Source organism: Lacerta agilis, chromosome 7, assembly GCF_009819535.1.
Source record: "Lacerta agilis isolate rLacAgi1 chromosome 7, rLacAgi1.pri, whole genome shotgun sequence".
Classification (NCBI taxonomy): Eukaryota; Metazoa; Chordata; class Lepidosauria; order Squamata; family Lacertidae; genus Lacerta; species Lacerta agilis.
In genome coordinates, this window is record NC_046318.1 from 59,461,199 (window position 1) to 59,484,564 (window position 23,366).

The window sequence follows — 23,366 nt, forward strand, 5'->3', positions numbered from 1 at the left end:
ATATCCCTTTTGTGCTCATTCTCAACAAGCATCTCTCTCTTGCTGCCTTGGGAGCAGATAAACCAAGAGGCGGCACTGAACAATTTGCCATTCGTGTTCATTTCTTGCCTACACAATGCATGCCAGCGGCTCTAGAGAGCTATTCCTCTGTGTAGTGCAGCTGCTCTCTCTGTCCCTTTGTCGTCCAAACTGTAAAGAGGGTTGACAGGAGAGGAAAATATTCTAGATAGATGGGCTTGCCTTTCAAATAGCAGGTTAGGACTGGATGATCTTCCTGTGATTTCTGCTGAACGTTTTCCATCCAGATCCAGAAAACCTGCCATGGCATGAATGTAATGAGCACATTTCACATAGTAAGAACTATCACCTTACATGTACAATAAAAGGTAAAGGAACCACAGCAGCGCACGGAAACACCGTTTACCTTCCCGCGGGAGCGGTACCCATTTATCTACTTGCACTTGACGTGCTTTCGAACTGCTAGATGGGCAGGAGCTGGGACCCAGCAACGGGAACATCACCCCGTCGTGAGGATAAGAACCGCCGACCTTCTGATCAGCAAGCGCCCTAGGTTCTGTGGTTTAACCCACAGCGCCACCCGCGTCCCTCACTGCGGGGCTACTCCGCTGGAAATCCTTCCAAATGCACGGGAGCAGGGGCCAGAGCTGGCTTAGATGTACTGTATTTGGGAGCTGATCCAGCAGGAATCCCCCCTCGACGTTCCTAATCCATTGCGCATCTTACTAGGAAGTAACTCGTTTGGCTACTAGCTAGGACGGCTAGCTAGGTTCTGCTGCCACTGCAGCAGGAACCATGCGTCTGAATCCCAGTTCCTGGGAATCGCAGGTGGGCCGAGTGCTGCCGCGCACACGTCCAATTTGCAGGCTTCCTACCCGCGTCTAGTCAGTCACCGTAAGAACGGGATGCTGGTCCTGATCCAGCAGCAGGCTGTGTAAAGCTGCTGAGGATCGGCCTCGAAATGCTTTCTAATACATCTATATGAAAGCAGAGAGGGCCAGACAAAGCGACCCAGCTTGTGCCTTGCGCGTCTTCTCGAGTGACTGGGCGCCCGAGGGTGGCGCCGCCGCGACGCCCTCGCTTGGGTCCCCTGGCGGCTAAGTGTGGCTCTGCAGGGCGCGCGGAGCATAAGAAGGCGCCGCGGGGCCGCCCTGGGCGCGCTTGGTCCCTTGCCTCGTGGAGCGTCCGCCTCTCTGCGTCCTCGCTGCAGCGGCACCAGCCAGAGCATCCCGTTAGGGGACTAGCCATGATGCACCACTGGGGATACGATGAGCACAACGGTGAGGGGGGAGAGCTGCTGTTGGCTCTCTGGGGCAATCAGAGCAGGACGGGAGGGGGCTGTAGGGGCCCCGGGGGGGTCAGCAGGGGTGGATTTTGCATGCTTCCGCTTAGGTGTTTATTTTTAATTGGGACCTTGGCGACATGCAAAGTCCGTGCAATAAGTGAGTTAGAAGGCACGGGCAACTTTTTATGTGCGGGGGAAGCGCTGAGGCCAGTTCCTCCGCACGCGCATCCCGATCCGGGGCAGTGGAATTTGTTTGCAAGTTATAGCGGTTGTAGACAAGTGGAGGTGGGAAAGGGATTGATCTCTATTAAGTGTTGTTAATCACAATTTGCCAAACCAATTCACTTGCCAGATACGATTTGAAATGGGGTTTAAACTAGGGGTTTTTAAAGCATTTTGGGGATGCATTGCTGCTTCTGGGAGATAACGGGGAACTTCTTAAGGCTTGCAAAACGAAAAACAGCAGCTGATTTGCATTGTTTTTTTCCGGGGCGCGGGAGGTGTGTATATATATATATATATATATATATATATATATATATATATATATATAGTGACTGCTAAATGAGATGCAAAGCAGTGGTAGTTTAACATGAATTGGTTTCCTTTTCCCCTTTTGTGGTATTGCATTAATAATATTACATTCCACACTGTTTATTCCGCTCCTATAAGCGACTCTATAACTCTGTAAAACCTCTGAAATCTGTGCTAGGGCAGTCTACACATGAGACCTTTTCCGTGAGGCACTCAAAAAACACATGTATTTCCACTCTGATTCTTTGTGTTATGTGTGACTGTTGTTCATGTCAGAATGCAGGAGGGAAACCAAACATGCATTCTAGCCACTAGGAATTTTACCTTCATGTTTTAGAGCAATTTAGGCAGCAGTCCTGACCCCATTACTTGGGCATAAGCCCTGTTGAATTCAGTAGGGCTTAACTTAAACACAAACCTGTATGAAGCGTTCAGAGGTGTTGAACCACCAAAGTGATTTGCTGCAATGCCATAGAGTGAAGGAGTTCTAAACTTAAATTCTACCTTAATTAATACTAAATAAAATATAAAATTCCTTCCAGTAGCACCTTAGAGACCAACTAAGTTTGTTCTTGGTATGAGCTTAATTAATAATATATATATATATATATATATATATATATATATATATATATATATATAAAATAGATAAAGATCAAAGTGAGGAATGGGGAACAAGGATTAAAACAACAATGAAAAATAAAACCAAGCAGTTGCAGAACTCAGCCCTTTTTAATTTCGTAGCAGCTCTGCCTGCATGCCCCAATTCTACTTGCAAATGCAGTCTATGGGCTTTTCTATATCCCTCTTGTTTCCTTTAATTCTCCCTCTTTCATATGGCTTTCCCCTCCAGCTACTGATGTCCCACACTTTCTCCTCCCTGAATCTTAAATCCAGAGGTTCCCTATGCAGTCGATGCAGCTTTCTATTCAGATTTTCAAAGTATGTTATAGGGAATCTCTGGATTTAGAGAGGGGAAAGTGTAGAACAGCAAGAGTTGGAGAATTCTCATGGTTCTTTGGGATCAGGCATCATGTATAAAATGTAGCATATAAAATACAGCATCTTGCGCTAGAGAAAGGTGTGAGCAATAATCGACCTTTACAGTTAGGGTGCAGCTTACATATTTCATTCTGCACCAAAACAACCTTGTTTTGTGATGTATCCCTCAATCCTTCCAAGCTGAATACATCTTTGCATTCCCTAAATTTCTGGGGGCTCAGTTAATTAACTGGGGGAGAACGCTGACTTTTGATACTCGTTATACCTTACAGAATAAACATAATCTAACTAATAATGCCACTTTAGATCCAGCACTTCTTAGTCCATATGTACCTGGCAAGGCAACTTAGTAAATGGAATGGTTCAGCATTACCTTCTGCAATCCTGTACTCAATGGGATTCGCTTCTGATTGTACTGGATGTATAGGATTGTACTGTACTGTTAAAAGCTCTCTATGCTGCATTGGGTTGCAGTTGCCTAATCTTGATTCAACAGAAGGATGGATGAGGTCTGTTTAGCAAGACACATACTGAAGATACAACGGCACAGCTTTGTGTTCTGCTGCATATGGTGGCACACCAAATGAGTTCTTAATAATATATGATACTTTAGCAAGGTACCTCCTCTGCAAACTAAATAGGTGGCTGGCAAACATCATGAGCAGTGTTAGTGACATGCAGGGCTTTAGTGTGAATACAAAATGTTGAATGGATGTCCCAGGTGTTTTCTCTGTCATGGGGGGCTTTGCATACAAAATGTGTGGAATGTTCTAGCTGCGCACTGGAACTCCTGGTTTCAAGAATCTCTCTGAGTGCACTGGGGATCTGGGGAACCTTGGGTGATGTGGTACTACTACAAGCTGTGCTGTGTGTTGAAAACACAGAAGAGTTCTGAACTGGAAATACCAGATCATTTCCCTACAACTAGAATACAGTAGTCTTCAATAGTTGTTTTTTTTTAAATATATATATATATATATATATACATATATTCTACTCCACATCTGTGGTTAACAGGTGATAAAATGTTCATGGCTACAGAGAAGGGTGGCACAGTAACAGAGGAGTAGTTTTCAAACTTTCTTTAAATTATAAAGGTAAAGGACCCCTGGACGGTTAAGTCCAATCAAAGGCAACTATGGGGTTGCAGCGCTCATCTCGCTTTCAGGCTGGGGGAGCTGGCGTTTTTCCACAGACAGCTTTCTGGGTCATGTGTCCAGCATGACTAAACCACTTTTGGCGCAACAGGACACCATGACGGAAACCAGAGCTCACGGAAATGCTGTTTACTTTCCCGCCGCAGCGGTACCTATTTATCTACTTGCACTGGCGTGCTTTCAAACTGCTAGGTTGGCAGGGGCTGGGACAGAGCAACGGGAGCTCACTCAGTTGTGGAGATTCGAATCGCCGACCTTCTGATCGGCAAGCCCAAGAGGCTCAGTGGTTTAAACCTGGGTAGTGTAATCAACACACTGCTTAATTAACTTACGAGTTGCACAGCTGAAAAGTTGGTTAAAATTTACAGTGGTAGGAACGTTACTTTGCAAATGGTGCTTTTGGTGTTATATGCTAAAGTGATTCTATAAGCAGAAAACTATTTCAAGTAATTGTGTAGGCGACCCATTTTGGGGCTATAATTTGACTTACCACATATGGTAAGAAACACAGCTTGAAAGCCTGCGGGACAGATAATCTTGGTGGGACAGAAACATGTTTTGACGTCAAACAAACTGTGCATCCCAGATAACATTAGGTGTGATGGTGTTTTCTGAGAATTAGAGGCCCAGAGTGGGTCAAGATGTTATCTTGTCGGACTCAGTAGGTTGCCTTCAGTAAGTAAGCCAGCCTCAACCCTCCGCCTGCAATCTTGGGATAAAAATACTTGCCTACCTTACAAAGCTGTTGTAAGGATTTCTGAGCTAATGTAGATAAAGGACACCGGACGACTGAAATGTGCTATGCAAATAATACTATAATTCATACTGCTAAAATGAAGTGAAAACAATTTTTTTTGTTAACTTTCGTGCTCCTCCCCCCACAAGAGTATTAAGGGGGGGGGGAGGAACACTTTGGTGCTAGAGACATACAGCTAGGATTAAAGCAAAGATCCCTGGAAATCTGTGATGAATCAATATTGGCATATTTTATTTGCACACTGGTAGATCACTTGGAAACTGACAGGCAGATCTCCAGAAGGCTGCTTATAATCCCCACAAACATTCTAAGGAACTGGAAGCCACCGGTAGGATAGCAGAGGTGTATACCCTTAGTTTACCAAAAGCATTCCCGACAGATATGATTCTACACTGGAGCTAATCCTCTCCTTGTGAAGAATTCTTGAATAAAAAGGAACCCGATAACTAGAATTGATTCTCCTCCCCCTCCCCCCCCCGGCTGCATTTTTTTTTTTTTGTTCTTTAGAATGTTACATTATGCATTAACATGCAAAATAAGACAAATCTCCGGGGCTGGTCACCAAAGCACCTAAAAATGTGCTAGTATCTGATGGTCCATCTGTGGTTGAACCGTTATTTCCCTTTCCCCAAGGAATTGGGAGAACTGCAGTTTTATGAACTGTGTGTGTGTGTGTGTGTGTGTGTGTGTGTGTGTGTGTGTGTTTAATACAGAGGGGGTTTAACCCCTTCACCAGTTCCCAAGATTCTCGTGGAAGATAGCTGTGACAGTTTAAATGGCATAAAATTAATTTAAGTGTAAATATGCTAAGAACTTTTGATTCTTTTTCCTTTTTCTTCCAAAGGATGGCACCTCCTAATAAACTGAACTCTAGCCTAGGAAATTGGTTTTCAGCCCTGTAATTTAAAATATGCATGTATTATGTGAGTTAACACCACCAAACGGCCGGGGGCCTGGACAACTTTGGCCATGTAACAATGGCAGAGATCTGGGGCAGTAGCTGAATTGATTGCACCACTTCAGAGGAAGGGACCCTAAGGACCATCTAGTTCAACCCCCCTGCGATGCAGGAATTTGCATGCTGTCCCATATAGGAATGGAACCAGAATGAAGCATTTTAGATGTGTCAATTGCACATTAATCAACTGGTGGGGGAAATGTTCTCTGAATCTATTGCATGTGTGTCAATTTCAGGTGCCTGCTGCATTCCTAATGACCAGAATGCCTGGAAGTAGGCAGAAAATGACCCACCCGAGGGTTCTAACTCGCATCCTTGGGTATTTAATTCATATTAGATTTAAGACCTATTTATGTAGAGAGAGCTGCCTTATAGCTCACCAAAGACAACTGGGCGGTGTACTTTCCATCCCTTTAAATCCATCCATTTTTAATTATCTGAATAATATTTTTTAAGAAAAAAAAATAAGAAAATCCAGGTAGGTTCTTGTGATTACTTTCTCACGACAATTCCTTTGTTTCTCTGGCTGCATGGAATGCATTTTAATGAACACCTTTTCCTACTGCAATACATTCTAGGGCCTTCTCGCTGGAAGGAACTTTTCCCTCTCGCTACTGGAGACCGTCAATCTCCCATTGATATCCAAACCCAGACGACCAAATATGACCCCACTCTGCGTCCTCTCTACCCTAACTATGACCCTTCCTCTGCTAAAGTTATACTCAACAATGGACACTCCACCAGTGTGGAATTTGATGACACTGAAAATAAATCAGGTTTGTTTTTGTGGTAGATTTCATTCTGCTTTTGTTTTAGGACGGTTCTCGGTATTTCCTGAGGTGATATAACATTATGTGGTCTGGTTTGCATGGTACTTTAAACTATGATTTGCTGTGAATGGGCAAAAGACCACATTTCGCTCCTCCCTTCTGTGCTCTGGGGATGAAACTAACCAGAGACTGGCTTGGCATGATGTAAAATCAGCACTTATTGTTTGTTTGAGGAAATGTTGCAATTGATAGGCCTGGTTTGCAAGTCTGATAAACCACCAGAGGTAAACCAACATAACACAAAGCAAGCTTTCTGATTTGTTTCCGCTTACCAAGGACAGACAGGACTTTAGGAGGAGCAAAACACTAGTTATGCGAGCCTCATGTACCAGCACACTGCTCATTTCACATGAAACCATAGTTTATTTTAACTATGGTTTAAAGTGACTTGCGAGCTAGGCCTATCGTTTAAGATTATTTTAGCATTCTCATAACATCCACAATTGCATCTATCTGAATTTACCAGAGTTCAAACACCCTAGCCTCATCCTGTCTGAAGATATTTCAGTCTTATACACAGCAAGTGAGCTGAACAGTTGCCCCCCCCACCAAACCCTGTTTAAATTGGCAAAATTCCTCTTCCAAACACAGCTTTCATTTAGTCTGCAGCATAGCCGGAGCCTTTGTTTCTGATCGTAGGTCTGATTTCATGTGAGCAGTTCAGATTTCTCATTTCCATTTTTGCCTGTAGTCAGCGGGCAAGTTATGTCCCGGCCCTAAGCTCATTTCCCCAAAATGAGATGATTAAGGAGTGGGGTGGGGGTGGGGGATGAAACAGCAAGTCAAGTGATTACCTGCTAATTTCAGATGTTATTATGTTCAGTAGTCGAAGATCTTAGTATTAAAAAACACTATTTTCATAGCAGATGGGCAAACATACTTATACAGAAAGTTCTGCTGCAAGTATTAGAGGAGAAAACATATACACACACCTGTGCAGAAATTCTAAGAACTGCCTTGCTGAATTCGACCCAAAGATCCATGTAGTCCAGCAATTTCCAGGAGAAACGGGGAATTTACAGGGAAACTGTAGCCTTGTGCTATGTCCCCAGTTTTGGTCGGAGGAGTAGTGCTGGAAGAGGACAAGCTAACCAGTTCTCCCAGCAACATGTTTCAGATCTAAATTGCTCCCCGCCTTTGTATGTTGCCTGCATTTTCTATTGTGGAGATGGAGATTTAGATCCAGAGAATTGGGGTGGGGTTGGGTGGGGTGGGGGTTCAAGCCCTTCTCCAGTGCTGTGACTCTGGTCAAAATCAGAGTTCCCCTGCAACTACCGGTACTTTAAAATTGGGATATCCAGTCACACTCTTTCACATCCTGCTTGTTTTGGCCCTTTGGCAGTGACAAGGAAATGTCACGTTTCTCTTGGGTTTCCATTATTCTAACAATGCTGCCCTTCGTTTTTATATTTATAGTGCTGAGTGGGGGTCCACTCATTGGAAACTATAGGCTGCGGCAAGTTCACTTCCATTGGGGGCCCAGTGATGACATTGGCTCTGAGCATGCAGTGGATGGGACAAAATTTGCAGCAGAGGTAAAGCACTTCACTGAACTATATGAATAGTTGTGATTTACTGACTGCATCTTTACAGCCGTTCTTTGATAAGCAGGCCTGTTTTAACATGTCGAAGTGATTTCTGCAATGGAAAGACCATTCGTTTACAGTTGTAAATCTCATTATGCTTCACCAGGACTGCTGTCCGTTTCCCCCCCCCCCCCAACTCCCCTAGAATCTGCCTCTTATCATTTCTGGAAAATGCATCCAGCTGTATTATCAATCTGCCTTTCATTTGCACACTGCGCAGAAAAGTTTCTATAAATTATGCTGACTAATGGGGGTTGCTTTGCTCATTGCACAGCATATATAATTTCACTGTTTGCCACATATCGGTGAACACTAATATTTGAAGGAAGACACATCTCTGTAAGCACACAGGGACCCCCATGGAGGAGCTGCACTATGCTTCAGCTTCCTAGCGCATGTCTGCAGTATGCCTGGATGCTCCTTTCCCTTTCAAGTGTTCCAGTATCCACTGCATGGTACACGTGCTAAACAAAGAGGACGTACCTGCTGTATAAAGTGTGGCAGTCCTCGGAGAGTTGGCCGTCTTGTATGTTTATTGCTGAAGGCCACAGAACAGAAGAGCACAAATGTTTACACTTTGCCATTGCTTCTGTGGGAATTCATTTTATTCTAAAACATTAGTCGGGTTCTTGTAAACAAGCCGAGAAAATATTAGCATTCCAATAAACAGGAAATGCCCTAAAACAACATGGGCATGATTGAATGCATTGTGGTTATAGCACTTGTGTGCAGAAAATATTAAGTATCAAGGTATCGTGTACTCTGATGCACGCGCTGTAATTTACACGCATTGGGTGCTTCTATTCAAAGGAAAATACACTTGTATCTGCTGCCTTCATTGAAATGAACAAGGAGGTGAGGGAGCTTCAGGTGCACATTGAAACTTTTGATACATCAAGGTTTCCCTGCACCAGGATGTTCAGTATTTTTGCTTCCTCTGACATTGAGTTGTTTCAGTGTTTGAAATGGAACTTTTCAGGCAAAAGCCATTATTCATAACTTACGGTAACACTTTGGAATACTGATTCCCCCCACCTTTAAAAAGTGTAAATGGCTTCTATATAACTAACATTAAGATGCAAACTTTTTAGAGTTCAGTTATTTATTTATTTTTAATGGAATTGTAACCTGAAATGGAAGCACTCATTACTAATGCAAGTGCTGAAGACAGAGGGAAGCGATGTCCTTAGTGAAATAGAGAAAAGTGGGGAAATATGTTGAGTGGCTAAAATCAGTGGGGGAAATAAATTTTGGGGGGTGGGAAATGACATTTGCAGTGTTTAAAGACTTATGTTTTCCACAGGAACCAGGTGAGATGGAATATAAAGAATTAATAAGAGGTGCTTAGAAAACAATATGTTCCAAAACAAACATTTAGCTGGAAAACAAAAATGAGTTCCATCTAAGAAACCAAATGGAAAGAGGCAATATCTAGGGATCTTTAGTCAGTCTAAAAAGGTTTCCCCACTGCTGGTTATAAACATCTTCAAGAACCAATAGAGAAACCCTTCTGGTTTTGGAGAAAGGACCCTAGAATTGAGACAGAACCAGGCGTAACTATACAGGTGGAGAGACTTCCGAACGATCAGTGGCTAGGTGGCAGTTTGCAGTGCTTAGTTCCATGAAGAAGAAGAAAAAAGGCTCTTTAATGCAAGAATGCACCTCTGCCAAACTGGCACATGCAAGAAGAAAGAGCTGCTCTGCAGTCAGAGAAGACGACATAACTTCCCTTGGCAGATGAACTCAACAGGATAATGGATTCAAGGTCCCACTTAGCTGGGACGGCCCATCCACTGGACCCAGGTTTCTCCAACGGGCTGCCGTACAGGAGTGCCAATGATGATGATGATGATGATGATTCACACAGGAAACAGGCCTTAAAAGAGTTCTCCAACAAGCTGTGGTGCAGAAGCGGTGGTAAGACAAGATAAATACATCCTTTAAAAGAGAAGTCACAAGCCATTGGGAATGGGCCTCCCCCACAGTGTTTCAGATTTGACTTGTGTCCTTTTTCGTTTGTTGTTTTCCATTACAATAAAAGCCATTCCGACCGAAAACACTTGTTTCCTCTTTGTAACATGCATAATTTTTTAAAAAAGTTGTGCCGTCCAGCTTTTAAAAGTGCGAGTGTTTTGAGACACCTTTACGTTCCAGAATACGGAATGATTTAATGAACTGAGCAGTCAGAATTCATATATTTCACTCATTTGCACTTCCGTAGCAGCCAAGAACCTTGTGTAAGCCCTCAAATCCAGCGTGTATATCTGAGGATTCCTGTCGGGAAAATGAGGGTGGGGAATATGGCCTAGTGGGCAGGGCTGGCATGTGAACAGGCCAGAGACTGTTTCATTGCTTTTTTTTTAATGGCCAAGACTAGGACTGGCTAGAACGCATCTTCAGAGCTTTGGACCAACAAGCATGGAGCTTCCAAAGGACTTCATACCTCAAGATGGCTTGTAAAAACCAAAAAGTTTAAATTAGTCCCAAATACTCCTCGTGAAATATTACGGAAAGTTGTCTGGTTTCAGTAAAGTGATGATTGATAGTAGCCAATTGTCTTGCTTTCTAGCTCCACGTGGTCCATTGGAACGCAGACAAATACGCCAGTTTTGTGGAGGCTGCTGGCCAGGCAGATGGATTAGCAGTCATGGCTGTTTTCTTACAGGTCAGAGGTTTTGAATAGGGGGATTAAATGTATATAATAATCATAATTTATTATTTATGCCCTGCCCATCTGGCTGGGTTTTCCCAGTCACTCTGGGCGGCTCCAAACAGAATATTAAAAACACAATAAAACATCAGACATTAAAACTTCCCTAAACAGGGCTGCCTTTAGATGTCAAAGAAATAAACAACTATCTGACTTTCAGAAGACATCTGGTGGGAGGGCGTTCCACAGAATGGGTGTCACTACCGAGAAGGCTCTCTGTCTGGTCCCCTGTAACTTCACTACTTGCAGTGAAGGCCCTCGGAGCTGGACCACAGTGTCCAAGCTGAATGATGGGGGTGGAGGCGCTCTTTCAGGTATACAGGACCAAGGCTATTTAGGGCTTTAAAGTTCAGCACCAACACTTTGAATTGTGCTTGGAAGCATTAAAGTTAAATGTAAAGGGAAGCCAGACTACATGAAAAATACAGAAATAAACATAATCCGGGGTGGGGGTGGGGTGGGGACGGGACACGGCACGACACCAGGATTGAAACTGTTGAGAAGAGGGATAACTCTTCTTGCAGCTCAGCCCCAACAAATAATCCCCTCCCTTGAAGCTGCTGTTTGGCATGGAGTGAAGTTCCTTTTTGCATCAATAGAAGTTTGCTTCTCACAACTAACAGCATCATTGGTTGGGGGAGGGGGCGTGTCAGGTGTGTGGCACAGGAAGAAAGAATGAACCCTTCTCCCTGCAGTTGTGACCCTGACCCACCAGCAGCTGCTATTTAAAGTCCCCCCCCCAAAAGGTTCACAGAACTTCAACTTTTAGTATGATTCAATGATTTAAAAAATCCCAAACTGACACATGTTCCAAGAAGGACTAACTAATATTTTGGAAATGTTTCCATATTTTATTGTTCATGTTTCTGTTTTTTTTAAATATAGTTTTTAAACCTTCTACACTGCTTTGAGCATTTTGACGAGAAAGCAGTTAATAAATTTAAATAATCAACTAAATGATAAATCTGTAAGCTTCCCTAAGCAAGGCAAATAAGTTGATGTTTGTATTTACAGGCGGGTGAATGCAATTCGCAGCTGAAGAAAATCACAGACCATTTGGATGCCATCAAAATTAAGGTAAGCTAATTCTAAATTTGGGCTTATATCCAATGCAGCACTAAGTAACTATCCCTGTCAGCACAAGGATTTCCACTTAGGCAACTGGACTTTCCAAACCCCACTTCTCCTTCCCCTACATGCCCCCTAAAACTGCTTTGGGGGGGGGGGGTTCATCGAGCCCCCTAGAGGAGAGTTGCAGGGCATGCACAGAGTGGGGAGAAGGGGGAAGAACCATTGCGCAACAGGAAATCCTTATGTTGATAGAGCAAGACCGTTGAATACTGCTCTCGGTGTTTTCCACAGCCCACAAAGTTCTTCGGTGTATTTATTTATTTATTTCACAATATTTTTGTACTGCTTGATTGTAATAAAACCTCAAAGCAGATTATTTTTTGGGGGGGGCGGGACGGGACAATAAATTTACCAGTTAAAAACAGCTATTTGAAACAAAAAATAATAAAATGAAGAATAGGCCAACCATCAGATTGAAACATATGTCAACATCCAACATAGCTATAGGAACACTCGGGTGCTCGTGGAGCCTCTGCTGGCTGTATCCAATTCCTTGTTCTTTGAAACAAGATGCAGACCCACGCTGCTTCCCTTGCCGAATGAACAGGACACACATGCAGAAAACCTGCCGTGTTTAGCCATTCAAGCATATTCTGCATGTTGCATTATTACGAACGCTTAACTTGAATCTCTTTACTCATCTCATAGAATTATAGAACTTTAAAGTTGAAGGGACTCTCGCTTAAGGTGGAATCTACACACATATAAAAAGAAACGTTCTGAAAATGCTTTTTCTTAATAGCATTTTTAAAAAGACATCGAATTTTCCATAAGGCTCACCATCACCATCTAGTGTCACATTGTATATTGCACTTAAAACACACTTAAAACGTTTTATTTGCAGCCGTGTAGCTGAGTCCATAGTTGAACCCTCTGCTCAATGCCTGACAGGTGGCCCTCCAGCTTCTCTGCAAATGCCTCCAGCAAAAGTGAGCCCATCACCTCCCAAGGCAGCCTGTTCTGCTGACAAATAGCTCTTACCCTTTAGAAAGCATTGCCTAAAGTCCCCCCCTTTTCAGAAATTGTTCTTTACGGTCTCGCAAGACACCAAGTTAATTTTGCTGCAGCAGACTAGTGCAGTTCCCTCTTCAAAAAGCAATAAGGTAGATAGGAAATGACGCATGGCGGTGTTTGCTCATTTCTTTCTCTCCTCAGGGTAAACAGCACAGGTTCACCAACTTTGATCCTTCCTGCCTGCTGCCCCATTCACTGGACTACTGGACTTACCTTGGCTCCCTCACTTCTCCTCCTCTTCTTGAAAGTGTCATCTGGATCATTCTCAGGGAGCCTATAAGCGTTTGCTCAGAGCAGGTGCGGTTTAATACCTCTGCCTTGTAGAATAACATCTTCCAAGTTTAAAACCATGCCTATGACACCCACAAGAATATTTACAATTGACTATACAGTTGTACCTTGGTTTTCGAATAGCTTAGTTCTCAGAAACCCAGAAATGACTGTTCTGGTTTGCGAACTATTTTTGGAAGCCAAACGTCCGACGGGGCTTCCGATTGGCTGTTTTGGTTTTGGAACAGACTTTTGGAATGGGTTCCATTCAACTTCCAAGGTACAGCTGTATCTTGATCTTAGGTGAATATACCTGCCACCAGCTTTAAAAGTCCAAGAAGTTCAAGGCTGCAGGTCTAAGAGTGGTTATTAGAAATAAATCCAACCCAGCCCATCTTTTTAACGTGGCTGGCAGAAATGGTAAGGGTTAGTTAAAATGTGTATGATATTTGTACAAATTCAGAGTAATTTAATGAGTTTATTTATATTTCTTAACTTATATCCGACTTTTCCTCAGAGGATCCAAGGCAGCATAAATGTGCCCAGAACAAAGAGACCTGCTGGATCAGGCCAAAGGCCCATTTAGCTCAGAATTCTGTCCCCACAGTGGCCAACCAGATGCCTATGGGAAGTCCGCAAGTTTGTGTCTGTGTATGGATTTAGGCAGATTTACAGTGGTACCTCAGGTTATATACGCTTCAGGTTACAAACTCCACTAAGCCAGAAATAACGCTTCAGATTAAGAACTTTGCTGCAGGATAAGAACAGAAATCGTGCTCTGGCGGCGCAGCGGCAGGTCCCATTAGCTAAAGTGGTGCTTCAGGTTAAGAACAGTTTCAGGTTAAGAACATACCCCCAGAACGAATTAAGTTCTTAACCCGAGGTACCACTGTATACCTTTCCAACATTTATACAATGTTGTAGGAGAAGGATGTGTGTGGAGCCTTCCTGGTTGGATCTGCACACGGGGAAAAAAAGCCATAAATAAGTCAGAAATTAAATTGTTATAACAAAAGAAATAAAAGGCTATGATAATTGCATAGAGTTTTTTCTCTCTCTATTGCCATCTGGTGGTGCATGTTTATGACACATTCAAAATGCTGTTTCTTGACTAATGTAGCTGAGTCCCCTTGCTGTAATGAGGTCTGAACTTCTTGGCAGAATCGCCACACCTACAGTAGGTTCTCTATTCAATTCATTTAAGGCAGTGATGACCACTGGTCCTGTTAGCTAGGGATAATGGGAGTTGTAGTCCCAAAACAGCTAGAGGGCCAAGTTTGGCCACCACTGATTTAAGGGGTATCTGACCAGGCAAAGATAGACACGCACACAAAGCTATTTTCCTACTGAAGGTAATAGACAACCTCAAATGCAAAGGGGCTCTGTAATCTCCCAATCATTAACGCACGCAGAAGGTTTTGGATTGGGACATTGCTTTGGGGTTGGGGTGGGGGGACCTAAATGATGCGTGTTTATTGAACTTTGGGCTGAGTTTGGGCATCTGAATCACTTCCCTGCTGAATCTTGTGCCATTTTTGTCCACAGCTAGCCAAATTTCGCAACCTCCTGTGTACTGGTGAGGGAGAAGCCGCCTTCTGCATGCTGAGAAACTTCAGGCCGCCACAGCCTTTAAGGGGCCGGGAAGTGAGAAGAAACTGAAGGGGAGGAAAAGCAAGGATAATTCATAGCAATGGCTGATACTATTTAGCAAGCGGAACCCATTTTAATAGGTTATGTTAAGTTTTAATGATTTTTTTTTTTAAGGATACCTTCTAATTAGGTCTCAATTTTGGTAAATAGAAAGCATTTTTAAGTCCTAGGTATTTTGAGGGAGAGGTATAAGCCCATGCTTATGTTTCTCAAGTGAAATAGGCAGACCTTAAAATGCTTCAGATTTCCTGGATTGTTCCCCTAATTTTTAGCACATAATCCATAAATACGCTAAGGTATTATAATTAATAGATACTGTTTTGTTGCTATGTAACTATGATAGACAGGCACTCACGACTCAATAAAAAGAATAGGATTTATGTTGTAGTAAATAAGATTGGGTATTGTATTGTGGTTGATTAAGATACAGTTAGTTATAGCAAAATAAGAGTTTTTCAGAGTTGTAGCAGTTGAGCCAGTCTTGTGTTTTGTTTGGTATGGTGATGCTCTCTTATCTAGGTTGGACAGATATCAGTTGGGAATGTTAGTTTGGGGTGGCCCATCTAAGGCAGAGGGTTAGACCAGATGATCCATTTGGATCCATTTCAACTTGCCCTGGGTTTACCACTAGCATTCCCACATGAACACTCTGGGTGTCCTTTAGCAGAAACCTTAGGGGTTAAACCACAGAGGTTCAAACCCATTTAAATGCATAGTATAGATGTGCTGTGATCTGATCATAGAAAACCTGAGATTCCTCCCATCCCTCCAGACATCCTCCACAGGCCCCCTTTCCCTGCCTCCTACAAACTGGAAGGGGGTGAAAAACAGGCCACGTTATTTCCTAACTTCCTTGCCAGAGGCCATATCTAGAGAATAAGTGCGACTTAGGTGTGGCTTAGATAGTGACTTAGGAATCTTCACTTACCTCAAAAACTGCCAATTCCTTAGAATTCTTGTAGCGCTGCATCATTTGCTTCAATGCCTTAAGCCTTAAAAAAGAAATTGAGGCCTTTTGAGCAAAGCACTTTTAAGGAGCAGAAGCCTCTGGTGGCCAAAATGTGGAGCTGAGACCTAATTATATACTACAAGGAGAAGTGTGGGTGCTGCTGCCCCACATCTTCGTGGTCGCTAATTATCGGGGGTAAAGTGTAACATGACAATCATATCAGCATTTTCCCACTCCATGAAACACACAACCACCGAAGTGTCAGGGGAAGAGGTGTGGCAATGCTAACATGACAATGTTTTTCCATTTTACCTTTACTAGTAGAGACATGAGTTCATAGGATGTGTGTGTTTGTGTGCGATTGCAAGTTCATGTTTGTATGTCGGGATGTTAATGATGCTTTGCCAATGGCATATTTACATAAATATATTTTCAGTCCAGAGTTGTACCTAATATTTTCATGTTGTCTGAATGGCTGCATGGAAGATTCTAAAGTTGTTTGCGTCGTTGACAGGAAAACAGTGGAGCTAAATTGGCTGATTGCATGTTTTCATATTAGAAGAAATGGTGGGGGTGGGGGTTCTAATAATTTATTAGCAATAAATTGAGTTTATTTTGCAACTTTATATTTATGAAATAAATAAAAGCAAGTGGGACAAATGTTTTCATGATTTGTTTGTTTCTTTTTACTCTGCACACGTGAATAAATCAACGTGTTGCTCTTGGTTCAATTGCCTGGTAGAATCATTATTTTTTTTAATTGCACAGTAAATGGAAACTAGTTGGGATTGAGTCCAGGTGCCAAGAACTTACACTAAGGTCCTAGGGCACATTTCCTTGGATGTAAGTTCCACTTGATGGCAATGAGATTATGCTACACCAGAAATAATTTTGTGACTCAAGTTTTTACATTACACTCCTATGGATGGATGACAAGTCATCTCCCTTGATTTCAGTGGGGCTTGCTTCCAAGTGAGGGTACACGTGGCATTGTACACTTCACTGTGGTAACTCAAAATAAGCTGGATGCCAAGACTCAGGTCAGCCCTGTGCAAACTGACTTAGGAGCAAGCCAAACTGAACTCAGTGGGGCTTTCTTCTTCATAGGATAGGCATACATGAGATTGTGTGCTCACTGCCAACAAACCAGATTGGCCCAGGCTAACCAATACATTTACAAATCATGAAGTTGGGTCATTTTAGCAATATTGATCTGTTATTACTGACAGATAAAAAGGTAAAGAACCCCTGACAGTTAAGTCCAGTCGCAAACGGCTCTGGGGTTGCAGCGCTCATCTCGCTTTACTGGACAAGGGAGCCGATGTTTGTCCGCAGACAGTTTTTCTGGGTCATGTTGCCAGCATGACTAAGCCGCTTCTGGCGAAACCAGAGCAGCTCACAGAAACGCTGTTTACCTTCCCGTCGGAGCGGTACCTATTTATCTACTTGCACTTTGACATGCTTTCGAACTGCTAGGTTGGCAGGAGCTGGGACCGAGCAACGGGAGCTCACCCTGTCACGGGGATTCGAACCGCCAACCTTCCGATCGGCAAGCCCTAGGCTCAGTGATTTAGACAGATACACTGATGCAAATGTTTAATGTTGGGTTATCATCATCATCATTAAATTTGTATACTGTTCTTCAGCCGTAGATCTCAGGGCGGCTCAAAACACAAAATTACATCTGTTGTCTTAGCTGCTGAGGCATATTGCTGCTCAAGAATACTGTGTTGGTGCAGTTCAAGAAATCTGTGGCTATACCCTACTGCTTTTATCCCTCCATTTTCTCAAGTAGTGAGACATCCTGGGGCAGTGCTTAACTGGATTTGGTTTCTGTTGAAGGAGAGGCCGCTGGACTCTTAGAGCATTTTGGTTTATTTCCAAATATATAGGTTGAACATACAATAGGTGGAGGCAAACAGCATAGCACACTTACTGCCAGCAGATCCACAGCCCCTCATCAGATCCCCAGAGAGGCAGCAAACACCCCTAGCTGTTTTAACCTTCCAGAGCTCAAAGCTCACTCTTTGCCACTTTCTCTATCTCAAACTGATTTCTTTGTTCCTTTACACATCCACAAGCAAACTCCAGGAAAAGGAGAACAAGTCACCTCTTAAATATAAACCACAAAGACTACATTTTCGGTCAAAAGGAACCAGCAACAGGTTCCTAAACCTTGTACAGTCGTACCTCGGGTTACGTACGCTTCGGGTTGCGTACTTTTAGGGTTACGAGCTCCTGTAACCTGGATGCATAACGCTCTGCGTGCAGGATCCGCACATGTGCAGAAGCGTTCTGTGCGTTTTGTGCATGTTCAAAGCACATTTTTCGGGTTACATACAGCAACCTGGAATCAATTAAGTACGTAACCCGAGGTACGACTACGAGGAAGGTTGCTCCTGTGTTCAGCAGAAATGAAGGGTTAATCCAACTATATAAAAAATAGCTATATAAAATAGCTATGCAAAAAATAGCACAAATGCACTAATTTCCATACAACAGGACTCAACAGAGCCTTCACTAATTACCGGTAATCAGACAAAAGTCAACAGATTTTGAAGCAAGCAAACAGCTCCTTCCAATCAGTAGGTGTCACTACAAGCAAAGTAATATTCAACATGTAGATCTATAACTATATGGGTTGTCGTTACTTGAAGCCGATTAGTGAGTTAAGCCATTCAAACAGCAACGAAATATACATGGACAATTAAAATCAAGAAAAGCGCTTGACTCCTTTGAAGAGGTAATCACAACCCATTTTTTTCATGCTAAGGCTGGAGAATTCATGTGGTGTATGAGTCCAGTACAATTTTCCAAATTGTTGTAACTCAAATCAATTTCAGTTCTCTTAATTGCCACATTGCAATCCCGTTCACACTCTCCTAGGAGTTAGCCACACTGAACTCAGGAAGCATGTATAGGATTATGCTGTGGTATCTTTGGCAATCGTAGCAGAGTAAGGTTGTCTTCCATAAACACGGTTTTAACAATGAGTCCGTAAGTGACTGTGGAGGCCAATTCTGGATCCACACGTCCTTCCACAGTGGGGACATTGTTTTCCGGGCGGGAGTTGATCACGGTGTGGATTTCCCAAGTGTGCACATTTATCCCTTGCATCCTGAGTTTGAATGGTATAAGGCTATTTCAATACATTGGACAAAATAGGGTGGAGAAAAGCGGCACTTTGGAAAAATCCACCTTTATTGGTGCATTTTGATAGACCTGCAAATCCCTATCATCTGCAAGGATACATTCCTCATTTAGAGGAAAGCACCAGTCTGGACACATAATTAATGGTACTGTGTGCATTTACGTTTTGTTTCGTTTGTCATAATATGGACATTATTACAAAAGGCTGATGTGTGGGTCTCTGTTTCAACAGCTTTGTGGAGGGTTCCCCTTCCTGACTTAGTTTGTACATGGAATAATTAGAGTTTGGATTGTTGGTTTTTAAAAGAGGAATCTGTTGATTTATCTCCCCCCCCCGCAAACTTTCTACAAAACCTGCTCACTCACTATATCTCCATAGCTTTTAAGGTTAGAATAGGTTAAAAATAATCAAGATTTAGCTTTGGATGGCGATGGACTCAGAAATACAGTGGATGATGTAGCTGAGTTTGTAGCAATATTTTCCTATTTTGTTAAAACAGCACAGCTAAAAGGTATACAGCAGTGGCTTGACAATTCACAATTGTCAGCATTTAAGAACAACAACGATGGGACGGGTGCCTGCAATAATACCTGCAGCAAAGGCTCAAAACAAGAGAGACGAAAGCAGAGACTGGTACAACCTGCTCCGAAGCTTGTAACTTTTCAGCTTTCATTAAAACTATTTGCTCATTGCTAGGAGAGCAGCCTCTTGGGAATGCAGCAGACTGAAACCATCGTTCAGGTACAGAGTGCGTATCAAAATTCCTTTCAAGTACAAGGCTTTTTCAAAGACCATTCATCCTTTTACAATGAAGCAGCAGGTATAAAAAAGGAAGAACCAAACAGGTCTATGAAATGTGTTGACAGGCCGAAAGGCCGCAGACAACCGAGTCCTTTCACCACAATCACTGCCAGATATTTTAGCAACAACCCCTAGCTGGAATGGTCTTAATGTGGCATCATAATATCCCCTCAGAAGGAAGCATTGCCTAACAACCTGCCTAGCAGAGCCACTGATGTTTGACACAGAGTTTCACTCTCCACTTTTTTCTGTTCCCAGAGAATATCCGCTGGCCAAGGTGGGCAAATCTGCCAATTTGGGTTTCTCTTAGTTTATAATTCCTAGTCTTAAATTCAGTTCTCTACATTTCCACATCAATTTGTGAAGTGAAAGTCCTCGTGGCAATTCATTGCCGTTTGAGTTTGAATTACTTCTGAGGTACAGTATACAATTTTGCCTAATGTACACATTTTTTTTTTTTTGCAAAAACCATCACCCCAAGCATAATACATTTTTGTATATTATTTTCAGTGATAGATGTCAAGAATGGGTAGCATGATGGGGAGGAGGCAAAGGACCCCGGCGAGGGGGTGGGGAAGGAAGTACTCACAGGGTGATGGAGGATAACGATGGGATGGGGGTCAGTGCAAAGGAACCAGAGCAGCAGAACCCATCATCAGAGCCAGAAGGGCTCCTGTCCTGTCTCCATGCAAACGGCAGGCTCTGAGGCCTAGGGAGCAGCAGGAGAGGTACTCCAGGAGGCTGTGGCAGGCAAAGGCTCTCTGGCTGGCCAGGTGGGGCTTGCTAACTCTGGGAAAAGTGGTGTGATTCATCAGCTGGAGTAGGCTCAGGACAGGTGAGGGTGACCTGCCTCATCAAGCCAAGATGCTGCAAAAGGGAAACAGAGCGGAGGTGCTGTGTCTGCTCAACTGCCCATGTTTATTTACCTCAGCTTGGACGCTCCTGAATCTCTATGGGACTGTGCTATACACACACACACAAACATATGAACACTACTGGAGAATGGCATTGACAAATTTGGAGGCGTGCAAATTTCAAAGGATAGCTGTGTTTCAGATCGCACATTTGTTTTGGAAAGTGTGAATTAGGTGGGTTTGCTTTTAAATGAGAACCAGACAGAATTCTCCCTCATTCCTGTCGGCTGCAGTTTGTTTCCTTTTGAAGAGAGGGGACTGGAGACTTATAGTACCTTTGCAATGAAGTATTTTTATTTTTAATTGCAATGCTAAAAGTAGCTCTTAAGTGGAAGCAAACAGGTATTCATTCCCGCAAGAGCAGTCTGGGCAGTCACCTGTGCCCAGTCTTCTTTGAGGGTGGAAATGTGCTTCAAATGTGCTTTAAAGGAATAGTGTGTGCAACCTTTGTGTGGAGAATTTGAGAAATACCGTACTTACCTGCTTCTGTCTGTAAGTAATTTTTTAAAAAAATATTTAAAAAGTGCAATAGTTTCTGTTGATCTTCATTAAACTGAAGTGGTGATGTGGCTAACATGCTAGACCAACAGTGGGGGAACCTATGTGTAAACTGCTGTGAGGTTAATTATGAGGAATGGCAATAGAGAAATTTATCAACTAAAATAAAGTAAATCACCATGCTTATGCCACCTGGGTAGATCAGACTACCAGTTTCTGGGAATTGCAGGTGGGGAGAATGCTGTTTTGTGAGCACAGGATTTTGGACTAGATGGGCCTTTGGTCTGATCCAGCAGGACTCAATGGAAATGAATTTAAGTTGCACAAGAACACATCTCTCCATCCTCTTAAGTGGGGCTTATGCAACAAAAATATCCTGTGGATCAACGATTCAGTACAGAAGTTCCCAGTGAACTAGACAGGTTGAAATGGAGGGAGCACCAGTATGGGTACTCAAAAAAGAGTGATGATCCTAAAAAGGGAGTGCATCCTTTTCTTTCTTCTTTCTGGAGTTCTCTGCACACAGGCAAAAGTAATGGGAAGGGATTGGGTAAGACAACAAATCTATTCATCCATGCGTACAGCAAACATGCCAGTGTGGTGTAGTGGTTAAGAGTGTCAGACCAGGACTGGGGAGATCCAGGTTCAAATCCTCACTCAGCTGTGAAGCTCACTGGCTGTCTCTCAGCCTAACCTGCCTCACAAGGTTGTTGTGAGGATAAAACGGGTAGAGGAAGAACGGTGTACACCACCTTGAGATCCTTGGAGGAATGGTGGAATATAAATGCAATAATAAATAAAATACATGCATACATGCAAAATACACAGCTTGTCCTGTGTCTGCCCTGTGCCTTAGACCCTAGAAAGTAAAAGGGCTGTGCTGAAAATGCCTAACAAAATGGTTACAACCTTCAGCCTTTCCTTGCGTTTGGCCAAGTCCCTTTGCAGCAACGTGAAGCACATTTTCAGATGTTGGTACTACATTCACAGCTGCATTCAGAAGCTAAGAAAAGGAAGGCCTCCTTGAATACGAATGCAATAGTTCAAAGTGAAGTTGAAACGAGGGAGAAGCAATTTGGTTTAAGTGTTACCAAGCAGAATCATGGAACAGAAGCTTTGGCACCGAGGGACTTTTGGATAGGTAACGTCACGTATTCCTGATATCTCAGCGACACCAGCCAAGCTGGGTACGTGCAAATTCATGATTTAGCAAGCTGTGGATAGTCCGCCGAGAACATCAAGTCCCTCTCCTCCTTTCCCCCCCTCCTCTTTTTGCTACAGTATCCATTATATGCAGTAAACACACAGGGCAGCAGTGTTCAGCCTGATATTGCCGGGAGCCTCCACCCTGGTCTGTGTGTCAAAGTTGAACAGCATTTGCAATTGCAGTTAACGTGCTAGTTTTGAGGGTTTGCAGCCAAGGGGGTTGCTGGGGTCGCAATGGGGCAGGTCCCCAGTTTGGGTTTCAAACAGCAGGTGGAAGCATGCGTAATCCTTGCAAGGGAATAGCTTTTATGTGTGAGAACAATCCCTGACAGAGCACATGCTTAACTCAAAAGTAGTAGTCCTGTGCAATTCCATTATGTCTCCTCATTTTGGCTGACCTTTCTGGAACTTTTCCCAGCTCTACAATATCCTTCTTGTGATGAGGCAACCAAAACTGTACACTATGGCCTCACCATAGTTATGTATAATGGCATGATGATGATGATGATGATGAAGCGTTTGGACTTGATATCCCGCCTTTCATTCCCCTTAAGGAGTCTCAAAGCGGCTAACAATCTCCTTTCCCTTCCTCCCCTGCAACCAACATTCTGTAGGGTGAGTGAGGCTGAGAGACTTTAGAGAAGCGTGACTAGTCCAAGGTCACTCGGTAGCTGCATGTGGAGGAGCGGGGAAGGAAAACCGGTTCACCAGATTACGAGTCCACTGCTCTTAACCACTACACCACGCTGGTGTAGTACACCACCACAGTCTTATTTTCAGTCCCTTTACTAATGATCTCCACGTGGAATTTGTCTTTCACATGTGCTGCATGCTAGGCCAACATCTTCAACCTCATATGGTGACCACCAGAAGGTTGCCCTGATGGGAATGTGACTCTCTGTTTGAAAAAGGTCCCCCACTTTGGGGATAAAGGAACTGCTGGAG

The 23,366-nt window shown here is 43.2% G+C and overlaps 1 protein-coding gene across 1 annotated transcript; it reads left to right on the forward strand.

Moving 5' to 3' along the window:
• Nucleotides 1-1,176: 1,176 nt before the first annotated feature.
• LOC117050118 (carbonic anhydrase 13-like) lies at nt 1,177-16,504 on the forward strand. The gene is made up of 7 exons (XM_033155501.1): nt 1,177-1,298; nt 6,290-6,487; nt 7,958-8,076; nt 10,697-10,792; nt 11,852-11,914; nt 13,124-13,279; nt 14,798-16,504. The coding sequence occupies exons 1-7, from the start codon at nt 1,265-1,267 to the stop codon at nt 14,909-14,911; spliced, it is 780 nt and encodes a 259-aa protein (XP_033011392.1). The 5' UTR covers nt 1,177-1,264; the 3' UTR covers nt 14,912-16,504.
• The last annotated feature ends 6,862 nt before the right edge of the window (nt 16,505-23,366 follow it).

Excerpts from the sequence above, each read along its gene's own strand:
- LOC117050118 (XM_033155501.1), top strand. The coding sequence starts at position 1,265 with ATGATGCACCACTGGGGATACGATGAGCACAACG. Across the intron at positions 11,915-13,123 it reads TGGATGCCATCAAAATTAAG|GGTAAACAGCACAGGTTCAC; the intron begins GTAAGCTAATTC and ends TTCTCTCCTCAG. Across the intron at positions 13,280-14,797 it reads TAAGCGTTTGCTCAGAGCAG|CTAGCCAAATTTCGCAACCT; the intron begins GTGCGGTTTAAT and ends TTTTGTCCACAG.